This window comes from Caloenas nicobarica, chromosome 3, assembly GCF_036013445.1.
Source record: "Caloenas nicobarica isolate bCalNic1 chromosome 3, bCalNic1.hap1, whole genome shotgun sequence".
In the NCBI taxonomy this organism is placed as follows: Eukaryota; Metazoa; Chordata; class Aves; order Columbiformes; family Columbidae; genus Caloenas; species Caloenas nicobarica.
This window is the reverse complement of record NC_088247.1, coordinates 76,378,409-76,402,978: the sequence shown is the minus strand read 5'-3', so window position 1 is coordinate 76,402,978 and position 24,570 is coordinate 76,378,409. Positions and strand designations below refer to the sequence as shown.

The 24,570-nt window shown below is 40.4% G+C and overlaps 2 protein-coding genes across 6 annotated transcripts; one reads left to right on the top strand and one right to left on the bottom strand.

Moving 5' to 3' along the window:
• Positions 1-92: 92 nt before the first annotated feature.
• Positions 93-19,215, top strand: PHF10 (PHD finger protein 10). 4 transcript variants are annotated; one of them, XM_065632081.1, is made up of 12 exons: positions 565-713; positions 3,273-3,379; positions 3,945-4,075; positions 4,892-4,969; positions 6,363-6,496; positions 6,614-6,763; positions 7,955-8,064; positions 9,608-9,761; positions 12,160-12,315; positions 16,999-17,107; positions 17,392-17,580; positions 19,011-19,211. In XM_065632081.1, the coding sequence occupies exons 1-12, from the start codon at positions 645-647 to the stop codon at positions 19,094-19,096; spliced, it is 1,473 nt and encodes a 490-aa protein (XP_065488153.1). In that variant the 5' UTR covers positions 565-644; the 3' UTR covers positions 19,097-19,211. The 4 variants fall into 4 exon arrangements, with proteins under 4 accessions (XP_065488149.1, XP_065488153.1, XP_065488152.1 ...); XM_065632080.1 differs by having other exon boundaries at positions 4,886-4,969; positions 19,011-19,210; XM_065632077.1 differs by lacking the exon at positions 12,160-12,315 and having other exon boundaries at positions 93-713; positions 4,886-4,969; positions 19,011-19,215.
• C3H6orf120 (chromosome 3 C6orf120 homolog) lies at positions 17,750-23,144 on the bottom strand. Of its 2 annotated transcripts, none has more exons than XM_065632083.1 (2): positions 23,098-23,144; positions 17,750-20,996 (listed from the first exon to the last, which is right to left on the bottom strand). In XM_065632083.1, exon 2 carries the CDS (start codon positions 20,949-20,951, stop codon positions 20,394-20,396), a length of 558 nt encoding a protein of 185 aa, XP_065488155.1. In that variant the 5' UTR covers positions 20,952-20,996; positions 23,098-23,144; the 3' UTR covers positions 17,750-20,393. The 2 variants fall into 2 exon arrangements, with proteins under 2 accessions (XP_065488155.1, XP_065488154.1); XM_065632082.1 differs by lacking the exon at positions 23,098-23,144 and adding an exon at positions 22,719-22,806.
• Positions 23,145-24,570: the final 1,426 nt, after the last annotated feature.

Genomic DNA, 24,570 nt, shown 5'->3' with positions numbered 1-24,570 from the left:
CTTCAAGCGCCCCCCTCGCAGGGGCGAGCGCGCTCGTGCCGGCTCCTCCGAGTGCGCCCCCCGCCCCCCGTACACCCCTCCTGCGGGGGCTGATGGTTCACAAACGTAGCTCGTCCCCGGCTGACGTTCCCGGAGACGGGAGCCTGGCGGCGGAGCAGCTCAGCCCTGCTGGGTGCCAGCTCCCGCGCTGGTCAGCGGCGGCGGCGCTCGGCGCTATCCACCGCGGGGGGATGCTGCCCCTCCGCCCCGCGCTGCTGCCCAAGCGCTACCGCGGCGGCTCGGCTCCGCGCTCGCGGCCGGGCCGCGCGGCCGCCCGAGCGGCAGCGGCGGCAGGAGGAGAAGGAGGGCGCGGCGGCGGCAGCGGCGGCGGGACCCCGGCGTTGGGCCCCCGCGGCGGCGCAGTTGGCAGCGGCGGGGCGGGCCGGGTGCCGGTCCGGCGGCGCGGGCCGGGGTCGCCGCGGGCTGCCCGGAGGGGGGCGGAGCAGGAGCTGCGCGAGCCGCCGCGCTCGTGCGCGAGCTGGCCGGTAGGGGCCGTTGCCACCCCCCGCAGGGGAAGGGGGGGCGGAGCCGGGCGCGGCGCGAGGCCGGGTCGCGCGGCGGCGGCGCTTCTCCTCGCCCAGCCGGCGGCGGCCCCCGCGGCGGTCATGGCGGCCGTCCTGTCCCCGCGCCTCTGCGACAGCGACCCGGCCACGCCCGGCGCCCAGTCCTTGAAGGTGAGAGCGGGCGGCGGCCGCGGAACTGCGGGCCCAGCGCGGCGGCCTGGGGCTGCGACGCAACAGCCGCAGCGGCGGGAGGCCTCGCCCGGCCCCCCGTCGTGGGCGCTGTGACCCCCCCTTCCCCAAGGCTCCCTTCACACCTCCCAGGGGGGCCGGGCGGCCTCTTGTTGAGCTTGGGCGCCTGCCGCCGCCCTGGGCCGAAGTTCGAGTGCGTGTCCGGGGCTGGGGGAAGGAGGCTCCGCGGGGTGCCCGGGCCGTCCTCCTCCCGAAAAGTTCTTACGCGCCTTCCCGGGTGCGGCGCGCGGGCTCGTTCGGCACCGCTGGCAGCGCCTCAACGTTGCACCCGGCAAAGTTTGGGTATAGTCGCAGGCTGTTCTGCGTAGGCCTGCTAAATTGTACCCGCTTTTCCCAGGAACTCCTTGGGCTTGTGGCACCAAGTACTTGGCTGTTTTTTCTGCAGCCACACTCGGCTGCAGATCGGGAGTTACTTTTTGAAAGACATCTTGGTAATTCAGGCTTTCCGATTGCATAATAAAGGATTGTTACATAGATCTTCTAGTTGATAGACATACCAGGAATTCGTAATATGACCTTATCCCGGAGTGTTTTAGTCTGTAAGCCTGCGGTTGAATTTGCTGAAGTTTTCAGCAAATAGGAAAGCAAAGAGGACATTTATCTCTCCTGTGGTATGGGTGCTCATATTTTTAATGATATCGAATTTAATTAAAAAATTTCAAAGCAAAAGGAGAAACTGATGCAAGGCACTTTCTCTTAACTGTCAGATTGAGATCTATCTTTTAAAAATGTTTTGAAGTCTCGTAGCTGTGGTATAGCAAAGGATGGACTTGGCCCTGTTCATGTTTTTGTCTAGTAGTTAAACAGGTTTGGAGTGCATTATTGTTCTATGTGGGAAGTAGGAATGAACTACATAGCTATGACATAGCCGTCACAAAATACTCTAGTGCAATACTGGTTTTATTTGGGACTGCTACTTGGTTTGTCTAATAAAGTTTATACAGGGTATTCTCAGAAATACTAGGAAATAGTAGTATTAGTAATACTAGTAGAGACTAGCTACTTACCTGCTTCTTTAAGTATAGCTACGTTAAGAAAGCATGGTTTCATTGAGTTTTGCTTTTAAGTTTTTGTTCCATGGTATGAAAGGTACTACTGCACAAGAAAGAAAAAATGTAAAGAATTATGAAAAACATGAAATAAAAAATACAGGAGACTAATGTTTTTTCACTGTGGCCTGTCTTGTTTATAGTACTGTGAAATGTCGCATAACAAAAGTAATGTGTTCTCATTTGCTGGAATCTTTTTAAAGGATATTTAAAGTTATGTGACACATAAAACATACTGGAATGAAAAACATTAGCTAATGCCACATTACCTTAATAGTTGTTCTTACCGTTATTTACTACATGAGTATAGTTGTGGGCTTGACCCATTTATTTCTGACAAGTTTAATTCTTAAACTTTTCACAAAAGTTATAAAACATGATTCTTTCATACTACTCCGCTTCAGAGTCTTGGTTACTTAAAGAATTATCTTGTTCTTGCTTTTACTAATGGTCGCAATAGGTGATTCACTTGAACACGTCTGCCTTCTGTTTCTCAGTTATAATCGTGCAAGAGTGATCACTGAACACATTAAGAGTTGTTGAAACTGAGCACTAGGTAGAAGTTGTATAGCATTATTAGACAACAAAGCAGTGAAAAGCCCAAGAAGGCAAATGGAATCATTGGTCTCCTAGAATTTACAGAACTCTATTTTAAAATTTTTTTCTCCACCCTTCATTCCCTTTCTTTATATAGATCTCATGAAATCTGAATAGTGACACCTGTAAGTTAACTTCTTAATGTTTCCTTGTAATAGCTTTGTTCTGAAGGTGAAATTTGTCTCTGTATCTGTTGCTATACAGCTTCAGTTTTCTCTTTTTTTTTTTTCCCTCCCACAAAAGTCTTTGCCACTTGCTGCAATCATATCTTTTGTAAGCTGTATACCATTCCTTTTATTTTCACTGTATGTCTGGAAACTCCTATGTTGCATTTGGTAGTAGGAAGTATTTCCCTTGATTTTATAAGCATCAGCTTTTAGCAAGGGCTTGGTGGTTTTTGCACTGCCGTTGCTGTTGCTTTTGAGAGCTAGCCTGAGTAAGTGCATTAGTCTTGTCCCTGACTGCCACTGGTGAGGGTAGTTTGCTGGGTCCTTACAGCTGTCTGGCCATGCTGATACCATAGGTAGTTTACATCAAGAACGATTAAATTGGTGGTCAGAGCCATAGCTCTGTCTTTTCAGTGCTCCACCTACACAACAGGTGAGAAACTACTGAATTCTCCATCTGTGCCACTATGTGTCATGCAGCTAGTTTACAGCAAATAATAATTTGCTATGGAAACTGTTCTTTGAGTTGTTTGTAAAGAGTGTTATTAGATAGCTCAGTAGTTCAAGTATTCTTAAACTGTGGATTGCCTTGCAATATTTTTTAGTGCTTTATGTTATCTGCTGAATACTCTTAATTTTTTAAATATTTCTCTGCGTTTCTGTTTCAGGATGACACAGAAGAAAATTCTAATGATGGCAGCCAGCCATCCAAAAGACGACGTATGGGCTCAGGGGACAGTTCTCGGAGCTGTGAAACTTCTAGTCAGGACCTCGGGTAATACCATTTCTTACAATTTCCACTTTTTTATTGCTAGTCTAATTGTATTGTTCAATATGCTTCAATATTAGCTCTTCTTCCTTTGGTTGTATATTCTTCATATATCTTTCTAAATTGAGGCCATGACCTATGAGTAGCTAGCTGTCTCTTTTTTGCAGCGTATTTTAAGACATTTTATTTTATAACGACACAAAAGGTGCTGCATCTAATTTACAGTCAGAAGCACAGCTTATGTGAAGCACAGCTTATGTGGTTTTATAACATTACAGATTTTTTGAATGAACTTTAGCACTGTAGTACCTGCTTTTCCTCGTGTCCTGTCTGCTATCATGGATATCCCTTTCTTCATGTTTTGTCCCTCAGCATATTGATGAACGAGAAATATATGTGAAATGTGGTGTAACAGAGTGACTTTGAAATGGGTTAACAGGATGCATTCTAAAGTACTGGTCCAACTTCATAGATGTTCATTGATCTAAATAGATTAATTAAATTATTGAATTTCTCAAAATGTAAGTACCCCTTTTAAAGGTTCTTTGATTTGTTCTAACATTGGTCTTAGATACAGCTATTTTCCTGCTGAAAACTTGATAGAATACAAGTGGCCACCCGATGAAACAGGAGAGTACTATATGCTTCAGGAGCAAGTCAGTGAATATTTGGGTGTGACATCATTTAAAAGAAAATATCCAGGTATTTATTTTTAAAGGTGGTTGGTTTTTTTTTCTAAAAATCTTGGTCTTTATATATTGGATGCAATCTGTGTCTCTGACTATAGCGTGAGCCAACTGATTAAAAAAAAAAGACTATGGCAAAAGCAGGTCTGAATGATGCATGTTGTACTTTGTGTTTTTGTTACTGGCATATGGAAAATGTATCCTGTGGTTTTTGAAGTAGTTTAAGACTTTTTGGTATTGCCACTGAAAATCTGTGAACAAGTCTGATATGGGGGTTAGATCAGCAAGTAACTTTGGAAAACTGACCTCAGTTTTATTTTTAAGTATTTTGTTTGTGACTTCCTACTATATAGCGATATGTCTAGGTTCTTTTTCCTGAGCTGTGGCAACATTTCTACGCTGTGGAAGAATTTTTAAAAAATTAATTGGAGATGTTCTAGGATTTGAGCCTTCATTATTCAGACTTGTCAAATCTGATTCTTCTGTCATGGAATTTATTTTTTAAAGGCATTTTAAAAGGAAAAAAGAAAAGGAATGTACCTTCAGTGCTTGATAGTGTTTTCTGCATCCATGCTCGTATGTCAGGTTTCTGCAGTATTTCTGTAAATCGTAACTACAGGCAGAGTACTCAGAAAAGTTGACCATGTCCCTACAGTGTCTATTAAATTTAAAATTAATGTTTAAAATTATTTTGTTTGTAGGAATAGTAGTATAGTACAGATTGTCACTGCCTGGAAATAAAATTGTCAGAATACTTTGGCACTGTTTATGGGGGAGTTTGAATAACCGCGCACATTTTTATTGCTGTTTTTTGTTTTCTTTGGAGATTTAGAAAGACGAGATCTGTCTCATAAGGAGAAACTCTACCTCAGAGAGCTAAATGTTATCACAGAGACTCAGTGCACACTAGGTAAGAAAACAAATTGTTGAAGTCTTTGTTACAATATTAGAAATATGACACACTGAAAATATGATTCAGTTTGGTAGAGAAGAATTGTATCACTCAACTTAAAAAGTAAATTCCAAAGTGAAAACTGGTTTAATATTAATTTGTGTAAATTTGCCATGAGGTATCATTCAAGATTTATTATATTAAAAAAGTTGAATCTATTCTAATTACTTAGCAAAATCCCTTCTATGTTGTAAATTAACTTTTAGAACCGTTTTCTCCCTCTAGAAAAGAGAACACCATAATTTTTAAAATTAAAAAGTACATCACTCTTGTTCTATTGAGTTAATTGGAGTTCAGCAAATGGTAGCGTATCATATGGTTCCGCTTATATGTTGGAAGTTAGAAGAGTGTGTATTAAAGTGCTTCAATGTACTTGAAATTGAATGATGTCATTGCAACTTATATTGAGAGAGCTGGAAATATTTTTCTCTTCCTCTGGTAATACATGTGACTTGAAGCATATTAGCGACTAAATGATGCCTCTTGCGTGTTTTTCTGTATATCTTGGGGCTGTACAAACATAATTTCATTTTGTATACTGAGAGTGTTTGATATACCACCTTTATTTCCCACCTTCCAGCTCTCTTTAATTTTTTGTTTGCTTGTTTGGTTTTTTTATTTAAATATGCAGGAGAGAACAGTATCTTCTTTTTATAAATAGGAGCAAAATGCTATATTCTTCCTTATTTATCCGGTAGAGATATGTGCTGAGTTAACTATCCTAATTTTTTAAGGTTGTATTTATAATCAATGCTAGCAACATAAGTCAACCTCCATTCTATTGTCAGTGGTCAGAGATTAGTTGTGTTGGAACCTTTAAAGAAGGAGTTCTGCTTTTTAGCTGCAAACTGAGGCATTCCAGCTTCTGAACTTCCAGTGCTTCAGTTAGGAGTCAGGAGTCTGTGCAGTTTGCTGCTCTGAATTGCCCTCATAGTGATTCTTCCTTGGTTTGTATAGAGAGGTTGTATAATCCTCATAATTTCAGTTATGGTTCTGCAAGTTAATGAAACTAGCACTTCACCAATATTGGAAACTGAAACTAACAGCTCACCAGGTCCCACTTAGAACAGAGGTTCTGTCTCGTAGGGGAGTTTAGTAGGTGGCTGTGTCATTGTGGAGGGGTCTGTAGGTGTAACAAGAAAAGAAATGAGCCTTGCCTCCTTGGGTAGAAACAAATTCCTGGTCAGCCTTGAAAGCTACATGGCACAAGTTCACTCCTACTTGAGAGAGAGAAGAGCATTGTGCACAGCAGGTTATTGTCTTTAGCTACCCAAAATCTGGAGTTGTGGGATATAAATAACCTATAGTTAGTTTTGCCAGGTAACATCATTATTACTTTTATCTATTTTAGGTCTAACAGCTTTGCGTAGCGATGAAGTAATTGATCTTATGATTAAAGAATACCCTGCCAAACATGCGGAGTATTCTGTTATACTGCAAGAGAAAGAACGTCAGCGAATAACAGATCATTATAAAGAGTACTCTGTAAGTCACTGGCATATGTTAAGTGAACCAGATCTGTAACATGTGGAGTATAAGAAAAGGCTGTTCTCAAATTCATAGTGAAATCTATGTGAACTAGTAAAATCATTTTTATTCCAGCAAATGCAGCAGCAGAACACGCAGAAAGTAGAAGCCAGTAAAGTTCCAGAGTATATTAAAAAAGCTGCCAAGAAAGCTGCAGAATTCAACAGTAATTTAAACCGAGAGCGGATGGAAGAAAGAAGAGCCTACTTTGATTTACAAACACATGTAGGCACATTTCAATTTCTTATCAATGTCAATAAATAGCTACTTGCTTGTTTTAGTAAAGTTGGTCTTGGTACCATTTTAACTATTTTATTATCTAGGCTTTTGATTTCTTTTGTTTCAGTCATGTAGGGTCTTAAACAATTTTGCTATTAAATGAATAATACTGCTAAAATAATAATCTCAAGTATATTTAACGTGAACACTTTTAACTTGAAAATACTTGTCCCAGGAAGCTTTAAAAATTTCAGTGTTATTTTGTTGTCTTGCCTTTAGTCTACTGATTAAAACTAAGAAGGATGTTTAGCTTACTAAAAAGCTTCTGTTGCTATTGTATCTAATCATATAAATGGCTAAGTCTGTTTTGGAATACTTCCAAAATTTTGCCTGAACAATACCTGAAGTTAAAAAGTAAGCTATTCTCTAAAAAAGCGCTGCTTGTCAATTTTATACCCTTGTGTTTGTTAGGTATAACACTGTTTTTGTATTAGATATATTTCATGCTTCTCTGCCTGACTTAAAAAAAAAAAATTAGCTGGCATTTTGGAGCAGGACTATTCTGCTTGTGTGGAGACAGTAAAGCAAAAATTTTCTCTATGCAGATTACTATGTGACAGTCTATTAAGGAAAGTTTACATTTTTCTGATTTTGCCCCATGTTAGAGATAAGATAATGGGTAGGGTTGGGGTTTTGTTGTTTTTGTTTTCTAAGGGAAAGAAGACTTTTGTGTAAGCTTCTCCTTTCCATGTATGTGCATTTTAATGGTATTTTTTGAGACTACAATGTGGTTTCAGAATTAGATGGACATGTTCTTGCTACCCACTACCAATATGGCATAGCAATGATAAGTCATGCTAAAGATGCTAGTCACAGAAGTTAATGTTTACTGTTTCACTTGTTAGATGTGAATTTTTAAATGATTTTGCATAATACACTGTTAGAAGTAATATTTGTTCACTAGACACCTAGTGATTGGACTTAATCTGTAACACTATTTTGTGGGTGGTATTTCTTACCATTTTAGTGAACTGGATTCCCCATGGGAGAACTCAGGTAGCTGTTAGAACTCAATAAAAGGCAGGGTCTGGCTAGTTAAAATAAATTGGGGGGGAGGGGGACAGGCTAGAGGGTAAGGAAGATTCAAAAGTTTGTGTTTGAAATGAAAACTTCATTGTTTTGTATTAAACAATACAGATTATCCAGGTGCCTCAAGGAAAATACAAAATCTTGCCTACAGAGAGAACAAAGGTCAGTCCTTATCCAGTCGCGCTCATACCCGGCCAGTTTCAGGAGTACTACAAAAGGTATTTTATAAGCATCCTAACTGCAGATCCTGTTGCACTGATCTTTTTTCTCTACATCTAGCAGATGGAAAATATTTCAGTGTATTGACTATAAGGTTTTGAGTTAATTTTTTGCTTGAGACACTTGCTAGTCTAATAGATGCATAGCGTGACAGCTTTTGTCAACAAAACAGTACTGGCTGCAAGAGTATTGTCTCTACTGACTTATTACAATGCCTGAGATGTGACCTGCTCAGATATTTGCTGTGGTAGAAGGAGACACTGATTTCACTCCTGCCCCTCGCACGTGTTTACTTATCACTCACCTCTGCCTGTTTGCTGAGATTAAAGTTGCTGTATCGGAATGTCATTATGCTGGCTTGTGATCAGGTGTTTCCTGTGTGACACTCTTACTGTCCTTTTAAAAATTTTTAGAAAGTTTTTAACTTAAAAGGATTGGTCTTGTGGGTTAAGTTTAATGTTGCAGTTGTAAGTCAGAGAGAAAGGTATCGGTAGTTGGATCTTTATATTTTATGACAAATGTGTACTTGACTGTCTACACAAATTTAGGACTCTACTGGTGGCATGCTCCCATTTGACAAATACATACTGATTTGAAATTTTTTGCCTAAGTCTTACCATCCATACAACAGAGATATGCTCATCCTATAAATGCGGTTTTCTTTAAAGAAGCTCTTCATCTGCATATGCCTTGCTCATTCCAGCATGTATGTGTACAGCCCATCCCAAATTTGCATGTTACAGGGCATTCTTGAAGGACTTGAATTTTATTAAATTAATTGAATTATTAGATGTCTTCTAAATAAATTGAAATACTAGATATCTTCTTTATTTTACACTTGGCTGCAAGGGAAGCTGCTTGTCCTTCTTAATGGAGGACATGACCTTTCAAAACAGGCATCAAAATTATATCCTACCTCTTAAAATTCTTGTCCTTGATAGTAGAGGACTTTCACTTTTTTTCTTAGTATTTCAGGTAAAAAAAGATGGATTACACATGTTAAGATGTATCTGGCTATAAGCAATGTGATTAGATCTTCATGTTCTTCTGAAATTACATTTTTACTTGCATTTTTTGTTCTTCAGTGACCAAGTGACTCAGACATACAGCTGTAATCTTTACTTACTTTGCTTTGTACCCTTGCTTTTTGTGTGCTCTGGATTAGAATTGTGCACATGCTAGGTGGATACTGTACATCTATAAACAAAGTGTATAGTCTGCTGGACATAGTAACCTGGATTGACTAAAAACTTGAGGCATTCAAGTGGCTTTTTATGATTATGTAGGTTTGGAACATTGCAAATATACTCTTCCTGTGTTCCACAAATATCTGCTATACAAAGAAGACAAGTCCTAGATGGTACTACATTTTTGAGGAGAAATTAGTATGTTTCCTATGTTTTCAGAGCCGCATGTTTTTATGCGGCTTCATGGAAAAAAGGAGCTTTTCTTACTTTTTGTCATTGAAGTCCGTGTATGCTGTGTTACTTAATATTTATGCATAAAGTACACATGGATTAATTTTTTTCTTTTTAACTTAAGATACTCTCCAGATGAACTTCGTTACTTGCCTTTAAACACAGCTCTTTATGAACCTCCTTTGGATCCAGAGCTACCTGCGTTAGACAGTGATGGAGATTCAGATGATGCAGAGGAAGGGCGAGGTGATGAAAAACGGAAAACCAAAGGCAATTCGGTGAGACAAACTGAAAGTATTCTTCAACAAAAAAATCCTTTGCCTTCACTTTTGTTAGTTTCAGTAATTTCTTTGTAGAATCTTTAGCATTTGCAAAATGAAGGAGAATCATAAACTAAAAATATTCCCTTTTTTAGTACTTCTCCTTATTTTATAACATTGCTGTCTGACTTTCCATTTTGCTCCATTTTTAAAGTAATTTAAACCAATACTTGAAACCTCAGGCCCTTCCTTCCTTCTTTTTAAAGAAATTTCAAGAATCTTTGTTACCTTGCAGCTCTTCGTTATGCCCTTTTCCCCGAGGCGAAGCTGCTAGCGTTTCTGAGGGGAATTAACACTGTAGCTCAGATCGCAGCATATTTTGCTATTTAAGTCCTGCAGAATCTTATCACTGAAGCAAAGATGTAGGTAGTCTGATAACTTTCTCTTCTTATGATGAAGAAGCAGAAAGTACTCAATACAGAAATAGTTACTTTATTACAATTTAAAGTAAAAACCGCTGTTTTTTTGCTTTACAATACATCTTTAAAAATATGTTTATAGTCTGTTTATGCAAATGGAAAATTACGTGTTACTGGAAGTTAAGGGAAACTTTCACATACCTACCTTGATAGTGTTTTAAGTGCGCAAGAGCACTTGAGCTTCAGATGAGCTGAGTAAAAGTGAACCAGTGGCATACTGGTGTAGTTAGTATGTTGGTGACAACCACTTTCCAGAAGTTTAAGGGAAATGGAATGTAAAATCACAGGTGCATTTAACAGTTTCTAGTTCAATTGACAAACATGTTAGAATTTGGGTATATATAATGCTAAATTTTGCCAGATAAACATTGATTTTGTTTGGATAGTCATAAGACACTCATAACTGAAGAATAAAGGAAGGTGTCAGCTTGTAGTCTAACAAGGGAGAGATAGCTATTTGTACACCCTTTCTGCTTGCATTTTTTGAGGGGCGGGGCGGAAAGCCAACGTATAAACTTAGCATACTAAATGTGAACTCAGGTCTTTGGTGTAATCATGGTCCATTTTTTTACAGTTGATCTTTAACCATTTCTTCCCAGTTCACTTTTCACTGACTTCAATTCTCGTTAATGGTAAAATAAGTAGACCGAGCAGACTATCCTTTAATTTTCCACAGAAGTTTGGAAGTCTTTTTGGTGGCAGAATGCAAAATGGAAAACATTGTCCTTGTGTTGGAAAAGTGTAGGGAAAATTAAAAATGAGACTCCTGTGAAGTGGATTTGACTATGGGAGTAGAGGTTCTTTGCTAGTCGTTGGGGCATATTGTTCAGGAAAAATACCTGTTGAGCACAAAGGTGGAGAGTTGTCAGGCCTTTTTTTCTGCAGTTTTGGGCTACCTACCATTAGTCAGATCTCCCTGGTGAGTCCTACAATATGCTTTATGTTTTTTCCTTTATGACCTCCCCATTGTTGGAGTCAGGTAGCAATTTTCCTGTTCCAGTGTTTTAATGGACTTGTCCTAAATAACCCTGGCCCTAAAATAACAGTGAAAGACACAGTTTCTTTTTGTCATGGTTTGCATTACTTTTGTGTTATACTCCTCCTTTGCCCTGTGTCTGTTTTGTCTCTCTTGATTTTGGGCTCTGGGGCATAGTATGATTGCTACTATGTTTGTACAGAGTGTGCATTGTTATTTGACCTTTTTGGTTTTATTGTAATAAATATGTTTAATCATACTGCTTTATTCTGGAGCTTTTTGAAGGCCCTAATTAACACTTTTCTGGGAAAAATCTTGTGCTGCTGCTCTTAATTATGCTTGTATCAATCTCTCACCCTCTTTGAACCTCTTCCCTGCTTTCTAGTCTCTCCATTCCTCAAAATGGGGGATTTAACTGCAGCGTAAATTATGTTGTTTAGTACTGTATTAAATACCAAAGTGTGTTTTGCCTTTGGCATTCTTGTGCTGCAATCCAAATGAAATATTTAGATTGTTCCTGGTGAAAATAGTAGATGAAGGTGGCAGAAAAAAAACCCTTCACATGTTTAATTCAAGGCAGTGCTATCTTGTAATACATTTTAAAAGCATGACAAGGGCACTTTAAACTTTTTGCTAGCCCTTTATTTTGTAAACAACATCTTGCATATAGTGGATTTCTTGTTGACTTTTGAAGGAAAATGGTTCAAAGAATTACACTGTTATGCTCCCCATTCTGGTATCAAAACCAACTGCAAAACATGAGTGCTCCTGCTGATGCCAGTGTCTTAGCATGAGAAAAAATAAATAATGAAGGTTATGAGCAAAGGTATTCTAGATTGTGTTGTACCCCATGCTTTTGCAGAAGGAAAGACATATCCTTCTTAGCTGCCTCTAAGGCATAGGAAAGACTTGTCTGTCTACCCAAAAAATAAAAAAAATAGCTATGGTATTTTTATTATAGGACAATTCGTCTGGCAATGTATCTGAAGGTGATTGCGCCACAGACAACCAGGAGGATTCTTTTCAGGGAAGACAAAAACCAAGAGACAAAAGTGCTACTCCGAGAAAAGATGGTTCCAAACGTTCTGTATTATCCAAATCAGTTCCTGGGTACAAGGTAGAAGAAAAGAGCCCCTGACTGAACTTCTTTCCTGATGAGCCTCTCCCTGAAATATTTGGTTTTTTTCAATAATATGGAACTTCTGCTTGCTGTACTTCACTAGCTGCTCTCCTGTTGTGCGCTCCATCTGTTTGCTTCTTTACTTCCTTTTTGCTTTTATTTCATGTGGGGCTTTCCTTTACTCTAGCAATACAGTGGCCTCTGTTTCTGTTAACTTACAGATTCCCAGGCAGTAACACCAGAAAGTCCATTGTGGGTTTATCATTGGAACTCTGCAGCTTTCTGTTTGCCTTAACGTAGCAGTGAGAATTACTTACCAGTTCAAAACTAGCATTCAGTATCCATTATTTTTTTTCTATTGTTCAGTATGGCAGCATACCAAGAGATCAGTGCTGTAAAGTGCAGCTGTGTGGCTGAACATATTGTTACGATATTCATCTTAAATACAGCCTTTCATCCTGAGATGTAACAATGTACACGATGGAAGGCAAGAAGCTTACTACAGCTGTATAGGCAACACTATGTAACCACTTCAACAATATATGGAGAATAGCTTTTTATGTAGTTCATACTATGTAGAAACATTTGTGGACAATATGCTTTTATCCAAGCTAAAAACTCGATGAGGGAGGATATTAAGGCATTTCAGCTGTCAAGCAGTGGTTGCCAAACCTAAGACCCAAATCATCAGTGTTACTGCATAATAATTTCAGAAGTTAAGATAAAAAATAATATTAAGATAAAAATACTTTTCAGAAGAAATGGGAATTGACATACATTATTTGTAATTATTCCGCATACTAAGAGAGGATCTGAATATAACACTTTCAAAGCACATTATTGCCTAGTCCTGTTCCGCTGAAAGGAATGAGAATTTTCCATTGAATAGACCCATAAAGAGGGAAGACACTACATTAAGATAGGCTTTAGTATTTAGCAATCAGGAATGCATGTTAGGAGACATGGAAAAAGGAAAATCTTTGTCAGTGACAAGATCGTACATACTGAGAAACTGTCTCAGCAAAAGTGAGGTGTTGATGGCTTGTATTTTATATTCATAAATATTTACTATCTGTATTTACCAATTTAACAGTAAACAAACACTAACTTACCTTAAGAAGCTAATTTCCAGCAAGAATTGGACAGCTTTGATAAATTTTCTCTGCATACAGTATCTGTACAAGTTCATAACAGTGAGCTCTAGTTGCATTTTCTCTTTTCAGGAATTTATTAAGAAATATGCAAACTATGGAGATTTAGACTGTGGTACCATATATATATTTTTTATATGTAAGTTTGCAAATTATTGTAGACATAGAATGCATGCCGATATTCTCATGAACATGAAATCCAAAAATGGAGCTTGAAATTTTTTTAGCTTTGTTTAACTTGACATTAGAGGTTGTGTGCCACTGGTTTACGGAAGTTTCACTTAGTTGTGAGATGCCTGAGTGTTTGGTTAGTCCAATCTATTTAATGGCCTTACAAATGCATAGAGAGAGGACTGGTGGAGCAGAATTTTTTTGTAAAGTTCTGAACTTATAATTGTTGAAGAATAATGGTAGTGTGCAGCATTGCATTTTGAAAATGGATCCCCATAGCAATTACTTCTTGGTTCAAAATCACTGATCATGTTAGTAACAACATATTACTGTAAACTTACAGTGCCACATCTTTGCAATGTCAGCCTGCCCTGCCTATATTGGCCATCAGGCTGTTGATAAGTAAAAGGTGGTGATGTTGTGTTGGGAGGGTGAGAGGATTTGCTTTCTTGTTTGTGGGAACATTTAAACACTTTCAGTAAACCCAATTACATGAGCTCTTTTTAACTGGTAAAACAGAAAGATCATTGTTTGTTAGTCTATAAAACCACCAGATAATGATATACCATATGTGCCTAAATGTTAAGGCACTTAGGGCTGAAGGCTTAACTGATTTTAAATGTTGTCCCTGTGAATTCTCAATCTTTGTAATACTTTTGATCTGTATTGTTCTCTAATATTTGACTATTTTTGTAGGACAGTAATCTTTTGGTTATATGTAGTTAAAATTGAAGGATAATTGCTATGGCATCAACATGCAAATGTATAGTTATAGACACATTATGAGTATTACAGGATTCACACATTTCCACTGACTTATTTTTGAGTAAAAGAAATAATGTATTTTATATGGAGTCATTTTTATTGTCAGTTCTTTAACAAAGAACAATGAGCATGTGTTTTACATTTTGTCATGTTACAAGTAGCAAGTCTTTGTTGTTGCAGGACTGGCTATTACAATTGCACACACAGGGTACTGTTAAAAGTACAGGATATTTTTTGCACATAAAACTGAAATGTATTGAGAAACTATATTTTGCAACACTTCTTTTTCAGGTCACTGTATATGAAAACGGAACGCTTTGCATTCAGAATAGGACCTTATAAAAATGGTGTAGTTGGAATGCTTACTTTGAGACCTGCACCACAGCAGCATGGAAGTGAAAACTTATAGAGCAGGCAGGCATCATTTTGACCCTCCATTAATTTTCTCTTCCTTCCTCATCCCAGTAAGATGAGGACGTAGAAAGCAAAATTTACTCTAATCAGATGGGGTATTATGACATCCCATTTGGATTTGATAGACTTTTTTCATAGCATTTCTAAAAGCCATTTATGGTGATAGAACTTGAACTGGTTTGAAATGTGAATAGTCTTGCCTTTTTTTTCTTTTCATTTTTGTAAAAATACTTCCATACTGTTGGAACTTTATTATTAATAGGCTGTGATTCTCACCCCCCAACATGCACGATTTCTAATGAACACAATTGAATGAAGTAAGAATATATGGAAGCATTCTTAATAAATGCATCTGTATCAGTGTCTAACTTTAGAATTGTGTGTTAACTGCACATACTCTAACGCAGGTACAGTGACTGAAAAGTAGCTCACTTTAGTTTTGCTGGAGCACAAGGGGTATGCTGCTGTACATGAAAGGCAGTAAAATACAAATCCTTAACAAACTAGAAGTCTGATTAGAAAAGTGCACTTGCTATTCTAGAAAGGTTTGGTTTACTTAGAAGTAGATAAAAACACAATAAAAAAAAATTAGAATGTAGCCTAAACAACAGAAGGGTAGATGCTGCCACACTGACAAGGTTTAAGCGTGTGCCACTTTTGTTGGGAGGAGCAGGGTATAAAAGTATAAATGTAGGACACATAGAATAGTTAACAGTAAAAGAGTTTGTGTGGTTTTGCTTCCATTATATTTATTATTTTGTAGAGATGTTTGTGAATGTTAGACTACTTTTATTGTTTTATTATATTTATGTATAAAACAGGTTGACTCTGCTTTTTTAAAATAAATAAGCCAAAAAAATGTATGAATGCCTCTGTCATCTTTTGAAGGAAGTTACCTATAAACATCTGGTATGGTGTTTTGCTTTCTTAAATAAAACTCTTTAGACCAGACAATTTGAAGCAGACTGTAGCCATGTTTTAACTTAAAAAGCGGATTGAAAACTTCAGAAAACATGAGTCAAGATATTAATTACCTGGCTAGGTGCTACCAAAAAATGGCTGGGGAAATAGACACACTTAAAGATACGTTGTATTGCAAAAGTTTTCAGTATTTTTTTTTTCATATATAGTTTTCACTTTAAAAAAAAATATTTTACAATGAAACTTCGTTCTCCCCACATGTGGTTGGTAGTTGACTGGGACTCTCCTACTGACGAGCCATTCAATTCTTTAGAAAACCTCTAGTAGCTGCATCTTTGCAGCAACATTTTTTTAAAAAACTCTGGCACTAGTGGATTTAACATCAGTGAGTGCTATGTTAATTTCAAACCACATTTCTCACTAATTTCATGATGCAGGGGTCAAAGTTCAACATTATAACTACTGAAACGTTTCTGAAATCCATAATGCCTTACTTCTTCCTTGGTCCTCATCAGGATACAACTCCATTGGTGCATCTCTTGGGTTGGGACACACAAAACATATATAAATGTTACTCATTGTAACAGCCTGCTATTTCTCTCTTACCTTTTAAATCGATCTCATGGCCCCAAATACACTCCGGATGATCACTTAAGAAAGATTATTAATGTAAAACTGTAGTTAAATGCCAGGGTGTGTATTTCTTACAGCAATTATGACTGGATACAAAAAGGGCAAAACAGATATAGCCGTGTACAGCATAGCTAACTGGGTATTTTGAAAGAAAACAGACAAAAATCCAAGTTTGTTGCTTTTGTAATTAATTCTCTATGTTTGGGGACAAATGTAATGCAAATGGAAAGCAGTATTTAATTTCTTCCATAAATGGGAATCTGCATGGAGATTCATGAAGAAGTATTCTATATTGAAAAAGAAATACTGAATTTTTTTAATGCTATGTCACATTTAATTTACATTGAGGGGTATGTTAGCTGATGAATTCATAAGAAAAAGCGAGTACATGTTTTTTCTTCAATTTGATTTACATATAATTTGCTATGTGTGCCAAATGCAGAATTTTATGTAGGTAATCTATGATGTATTTCAATGCTGCTGCTCATCAATTATTGTCATATGTTTTAAGGTTCACACATCATAACAGTTCATTAATTTTAAGAGTTAAGGAGATATATGACATTTCCTGTTAGATCTGTGAATTCTTCTGGAATGAATTTATAGCCCTCTTCTACCCTTCCAGCCAAAGGTCATTCCAAATGCTATATGTGGAATTTGTCTGAAGGGTAAGGAGTCCAACAAGAAAGGAAAACCTGAAGCTCTTATACATTGCTCCCAGTGTGACAACAGTGGTAAGTATCTGCATACACTAAGTGGATTCCGAAGGGAGTTTGTTTGACAGATCTTTTTGTGGAAATACGTAGTGTACTACAGTTGTCTGCCAACAGTTCAGTTGCCTTTTCTCTCCTTGGTTATGACTCCACCTCTATCTAACGTTACATGTACTCACACGGGCCGTGCACTGTGGGATCTCACCAGGAGGTGAGCTGAACTTCAGCATCTGTAAAAGCAAACAGTCTGACTAATTTTACATTTCGTTTCAGACACAAAAGTAATAATATTGGTTTTAATCTAGGCCACCCTTCTTGCCTTGATATGACCCCGGAGCTTGTTGCTATGATTAAGACTTATCCTTGGCAATGTATGGAGTGTAAAACATGCATTATATGCGGGCAGCCTCACCACGAAGAAGAAATGATGTTCTGTGATGTATGTGACCGTGGTTATCACACTTTTTGTGTGGGGCTTGATGCTCTCCCTTCAGGTAATACAGTAAGAGTTAATTGTTCCCTTCCTATGTTCTCTGAGTACTGGGCTTTCTTTATAAGAATTAATATATGCATTGCTTTTGAAAGTATAGTTTAAAACAAGTGAGAAGGGTAGGAGTAAACAACATTCACACTGTAGGACCCAATCTTTTTCATAAGCTTTATTTCTGTATATTTGGTTGTGCACAGTTTAACCTGGCAATTCCTGTATAGGAAATATAATTGGCTTTTACAACAGAATCTGAACAGACTCTCTCAGAACTAGGTGGTTGGTTTTTTTTTTCCCATATCCACAGAATACTGATAATAATTACCTGTTCCCTTAAAAGAAACCTGTAAAGAGGCTGTATTGCTGCATATTGCTGGATATAGCTTTCACATTAATAAAGTGTTTGTGCTGTTATTTCAGTTTCTAAATTTAAAAGTATGCTCAATATTTGTAAACACCTATTTAAATCCCTTCCTTGCTAATTTTTTCTTAAACATCAAAGCGGGAAGTGAAGTACATAGATGTCAGGCAGCCTGTACCTTTAAATTACCTGGCCACTCTTATCAGCTGGCCAACTCAAGGCAGTGTCAAGAAAAAAACTGGTAGTACTGTTGTTTGTCATGTAATACTAAACCCGTGGTAAGTTAGTTCATGAATAAGCATTCAGTGGCTGCAAGTTCTGCAGTGACAGTATTGCCTGTAACTACAGCACTTCAAATGCACTGTCCATTCCCATTTTGGGAAGCACTGGTGGTTCTGTGGCTGGCTTAACTTTCAGGCTGACCTAAGGACAGAGTCTAAACAAAATAGATTATAAGCCTACAAAACTATAAAATTACCAAAGTGGCCTTTATGATTCCAGCTGTTGTAATATAAACAGTTAAATGCTTCTGTTCTTTGTTCAACCCTTTATTTGTTCCCTTGATAAATAAGTTCAGCCCAAGCTTGGTGATGAACCCCTGCTAGCAGTTTAATCCATACTGCCTGGCTGCCCTGAAATAACTGACCCTGGTTTGGGGAATGGAACCCTGTACCTGTGGCAGAGAAGCAAACATTCCCCAACTGCTGTTTGCTTCTGGTCTAACTGCCCATAACCTCAAACCCTGGTCATTCACATGAAAATACAACTTGCAAACTCAATAGTTGTCAAGTTCTTTCCTAATAACCACCTCCTTAGCAGTGCTGGCACTTCTTGAGGTCCATAAAGATCAGTGTAGGCAGTTGTTAACATGTAGTGAGTCTGTAATGGAGGATGAATTTTACAGGCTGCTTTCTATACCTTTTAGAAAATATGCTTACATTTGAAAGAAAAGCACTGGTTGTTTACATTAAAGGAAGTACTGCAAATAGATAAGCACCTATTAGAATGGTGAAAGGTGCATAACTGGATAAGTAACAAAGGTAGTTTCCCAATAATTGATAACTTTCTTTTCTTAGGTCGCTGGATTTGTGATTGTTGTCAGAAAGACCCTCCTGTACCCAGAAGAGGAGGAAGAAGGGGGAAAAACAGCAAGGAGGGCTAAAAAATCCCAAACAATTTGCTGTTCAAAACTTAACTGCACAAATCAAAGTGATACTTTGGTGCTATTTAACCAACCACTCTTAAGAGGAACAATACCACTTTTCTTTTTACCAAATAAACTTTTAATTTTGGCTATATGATTTTTTTTTTTGTGATACAAGTGACTAATCATGTCCTGTAAATTGTCTAGGTAGAGATAGACAAGCCAAATTCTCACTTAAAAAGAGAAGGCTTTCAGTAATGAAATCTAAATTGTACACACACCCTCTCTATAAAATTATAGTAACGTACTTATTTCAGTGCACTCATCAGTAAGCTCTGTGAAAAGACAATTACAGAGCAATTTAAATACACACTATTTGCATAGCAACTGGTTCTTTTGAAAGACTCAACCAAAGCAAAAAATACTCCTGGAATAACTAACTTTCAAGGAAGAGTGGACATGACCTGATCTTCTTACAATGTACTGTGAATATCTTTCAGCAAAAATTTTCTTTGCAAGCCAATGACATTCATAAAGATGTACTAAAAAAAATAAATCACAAAAAGCTATAAAGGGAGGTATAAGAAAGCACCTCTCAAGTTCGAGATACTATATGCTGTGTTGCTTTTAACGAAGAATGAAAATGTCATATTGACAAGTAACAACAGCTGAAGGCTCACTCTCCCTGCAGTACAGTGAAGAAGTAATATGCACTTGATTTCAGGTCATGGATTTGAAGAGGTGATGAGTGACTGGACAGACCTCTGCTTGACAGATGGCTGACTTGATGTAGAACATGAGCAGTCAAAATATAGATCATCTATCCCCTTAGGTGATTGATTGGTTTTTCCTTTCTTTACATTAGGCTCCTCAACTTGAATATATACAAAAGCCATTGCTAATTAGTTTTACTGGAGATACTTGTTCAGAAAAGGAATAGGTTTTCTTTTTAAATATGCTCTAAGTTGAGAGGCAACACTGAAGTGCAGCAGTTTGTTATTTTCTTTATAAAAAAAGGCTAGAAAATACTGAACTGGAGGTGATTTTCCTAAGCACCTGTTCAAAGTTAATTTAACGAGATCCCAACTGTACATTCATTTTAAGCCTTTGATCTCCAAAGAACACTGCAAATACTCATTGTACATATAGGGGAGAGATTTACAATATAAAATTAAATATGGCTTTTTCCCCCCACTTCCTTTATGGTGTAGGAAAAGTAACCTGAATACCTCTTCAGGAAACAACAAATATTACAGCAAGTCATTCGTGTTCAATTTCACAGGCTGAAGTGTGATTTAGTCCAGTGTGTATCGATTTAAAAAAGAATTTCAAGTATTAATTTCAAGATTCCAATAAGTATAGTCCAGAAAACAGACTCCTCATCCTGAGATTCATCTTCTGTAGACTGTGAGTACTTCTGGTTTGCCTCCATCTCCTCAGGGTTGTAGGAAGCCTCACCAAATGGATACTGTACAACTGTTCGATCATAATACACTTTCATTTCAAACTCGCTCTCCAGGTGAGAGGGGTGACCGTAAATCCCTATTCCCACGGGGCGGCGGAAGTGTGCGGGGACGTGGACAACATCTTGGCCGCAAGTTACAGACTGTAACTCATATTCGTCAAAGCTGGGGTGAAGTGTCATGTCAGATACATACAAATCTGCATCACCTTTTAAACTCCGCATCTGAAGTACTATCTTTCCCTCATGATTTAGTCTCAAATAGCTGTAATTTCCTGCTCCGATCTGACCTTGAACAACGTGAAGAAGAATCCATTCTTCAGGTACATCCTCTTCCTCAAAGGTATTTACCACAAATAGTACTTGAGCTGCCACGAATATTATCAGGATTCTTCTCCAGCATGCTGCCATGATCTTAAGTTATATTCAGATTCTTCTTGTGTTCTGTGCACTACCCTGTGAACACAAAACATAATTAAGATTTTAGCATATTCCATTCCTGGAATGAACTGATTTTTCAAAATTTGATACATTGTAGAAATCCCCTCTAGTCCCTACAAAGTTAAGCAAATTCAATTAAGAATTTTCATTACATTTTCTTCTTTTTTAGTAGTAACAACTGTTGCTAAGATTCAGAACTCTATAGGATTAAAATAGCTTGAATTTCTTAAAGAAGTTAAACAGAAATTAATCAAGCAGGTGTTCTTTCATCTGGAACTGACACAGAGACTTCAGCTGCATTCTACTTGCATGCATGCCAAATTTGACAGATACGCAGAAGAGCTGAAACCCAATAATGATTTTAGCCTCAGTTTTAAAAAAAACAGTTAAAAAATAAGGCTTTTGCATGCCTGAAGAAGCTTAGCTTTGTATCAGGTATTTAGAGCATCCTATTTTTTCTCCCATCCCCTCAACTTCAGAAGACAGTAAAGGTGCAAATCCACATGTATGCATGAAGCAATATGCATTCCGACTTGCAGTGGGAATGGAGTTAGACTTAAAAAGTTATCTAGTGAGATAACACATTAATTCTTCTGTGTGGATTGTTTCTAGGACTAAACTTGGCATATTTTCCCTGAAAAAATGCATTTACTTTCCTGAAGATTTTCTTACCATGCCAATGCTCAGCTCTTTACAGCACTTGCTTACAAAACAGAAGGACGAAGTTACAGGAGCAAAGGGGAGATGGAAAGGACTGCTTCAAGATTAACACCCTTGTACCGTTTCCCACCTTGTTGCCCACTCCCTGTCAGGCAGCCTGAGCGTGCCGGCAGCACTCCAGTCCTTTAACAGATGCACTAAGTGTGCACGTACAAAGAAGCAAGCTCCCAACCTTGCTGAAGTCTTCCAAAGCATACAGCTGGCTGAATTTGATATGCAAATCATGGGTAAGTATAGGAGCCACAAGTATAAATGCTTTCATGTTTCAGATGAAGATTTTCATCCTCTCATTCCTTCTATAACGACACTACAATTATCTTAAACATAGAGGCTACCAGTAAGTTGTTTTGTACCCTGCTAGCATCAAAACAAACTGCATTACTTCCACTGAGATGTCACTTAAACCTTAGAAGTTTTACAGTTAAACAAATCTGGAGAAAAAAATGTACAAATATTTTTGTAGTTCCAAGTTTTCTGCCCCAGAGGCCTCTATACTGCAAGGCCACGATTCTGCAAAGACAGCATAAAAGAAGCACAGCATTTGCAGAACCTGCCAAGCTGACAAAACCCCCTCAAATAATAACAGGAAAAAACTCTTCTGCCTTTTGTCTCCCTGTATCAGGGGACTGACTCTCTGCCACTTCTAAATCGAAGTGGTGATGAAATATCCGAGCGGAAGAACAGGAAGAGCTCCCCAACTGAGCAGAAAATAATGAAGTTACCTGGGGACACAGGAAGCGTCCTGGGGCTCTAACAGCACTGGGAAGCAGAGGCGATTTCGGGAGACCTTGGACAGAGCCACGAGCGCCTCTGCCCACCCCCGCTCCCTCCCTCCCCGCGGGCGGGACAGCGGCTGGAAGCAGCCGCCGGCTCGGACGGACGCGGACCGACCCTGCCGCCCGCCCCCGCCAACCCCGGACCCCGCCAGCGGCACAGCAAGCGGCGCGACGACCGGCATCGACGGACACGGACGGTTCCGGCGTCCCCCCGCCGAGCGAGGGCCAGAGCGCGGCTCACCTCCGAGCCGCCCCGGGGCGACGGCGAGGCCACGGCGAGGCGCAGCAGCAGGCTTCGCGGACGTGCGGCAGCGCGGCGCGGCCGGGGTGCCGCGGGCAAAGCCCTCCCCAGGGCGGGCTGAGGCGGGCCCCAGGGTGGCCCGGCGGCCGACAGGAGGCGGGCGGGCGCGGAGGCCGCCCCTGAGAAGCCAGTAGGCAGGGCAGAGCGCCGTCCCTCCCGCCTCGCCGCTCCCCCGCTCGTCCCGGGAGCCGCACTGGCGGCGACTGGCCCAGCAGCTGGCGCCAGGCGGCTGCCAGCGGCGGGGCTGGGTAGAGGAGGGGAGGCCTCCGCGCCGCCTCCGCGCCGCCCCTCGCAGCCGAGCGCGGCGCACGCCACTCACCGCCGCTGCCGCCGAGCCCTCCTGTCGCCGCCCGGCCTTTGCCCGTCCCCCTCCCAGCGGGTGGCGGCCCCGCTCCCCGCTGCTATCGCGAGAGCGGGCGGCGGGGGCGGGGTCGCCGTCATGGCAACGGGGAACACCTCGCACAGGCCGCCCTGCGCCTCCCTGCCTGGGCTCCGACTGCCCGCGGGCGGGCTGCGCCTCCCTGCCTGGGCTCCGACTGCCCGCGGCAGCACCCGACAGCGCCTCGGGCCTGCGCGTCCGCCGGCTGGCGTCGTTTGCCGTGCTGTCGAAGGGGCCCCGCTCCGGTGGCTGCGGCTGTGCCCCCTCGGGCCGGGAGGCTGTGGCGCAGTTCGGGGGTATATTATTAACGGCCAAAAGCAGGGGGACCTTGCGCTGTGTCAGCAGGCGCCTCTGCTCGGTCTGGGCGTACCGGGAGGGCAGCGATTGCGGCCGTTTCATGCGGTGGCGGGGCCTGTATAGGTAGTTGGGAGTGCCGGGGGTCGTTCCCTGGATTCAGGGCACGGCTGGGGTGGGGGTCCCCACGGGAAGAGCGAGAGTGTTGTAGGCTGGGTTCTGCCGGCGTGGGTGGAAGCTTTGCCTGGGAGCAGGCCAGGCCTGTGGCCGTGTCTGTGTCCTGTCGGGGCAGTGGTCAGCCTGGCCTTCGGGAACTACCTGGACTATGGCCGGGGAAGGTTAAAGCTTTGCTGGGTTGTCAGAGGGGCTGTGTTGGGGGGCAGTGGGGGAGAGAATGACTTCAAAGCACCACACACTTGTAAGTCCAGTAAAGAAAGATTTGCTTAGTTGTAAATTCTGAATTATGGATGACACATTTGAGGAGGATGGTGAGACATTGAGTGACGGAATATGTAGATTTTTCTACAACACACTAAGCATTTTTCACAATGAAATCCTAAAATTAGAGAAATCTAATTTCATCCACACCTGTCTGAATTGTTCTCAATCAGATTGACTTTACTGGCTCAGGGTCTTCAACAACTCCAAAGATAGAGATCCACAACCTCTCTTCAGAAACTTATTTTGGTATTCAACCACACTCATGATGTTTAAAAAAATATATTAAAATCTTGATATCTAACTGGATTTTCCCAGATTCCAGGTTGTCTGTGCACCTCTGACAAGAGTCTAGCTCCATCTTCCCTGTGTTCTCTGGTTATGTACTTATAGACAGCGATGAAGACTCAGCTGCCTCTTCTCGAGCCTGAAGAGGCCCTTTTCTCTCAGCTTCTCCCTGTGCATCACCTTCTCCAGCCCCCTGACCATCTTGGTTGCCCTCTACTGGACTCACTCCATCATGTCAATATCCTTGTACCAACAACCCCAAAGCTGGACACGGTACTGCAGATGTGGTCTTACATGTGGCCAAATGGAGGGGAAGGATCACTCCTGGGCTCTCTTACTAATATAGCCCAGGATGCAGCTGTCTGTCTCTGCTGCAAGGGTGCAGTGGTGGCT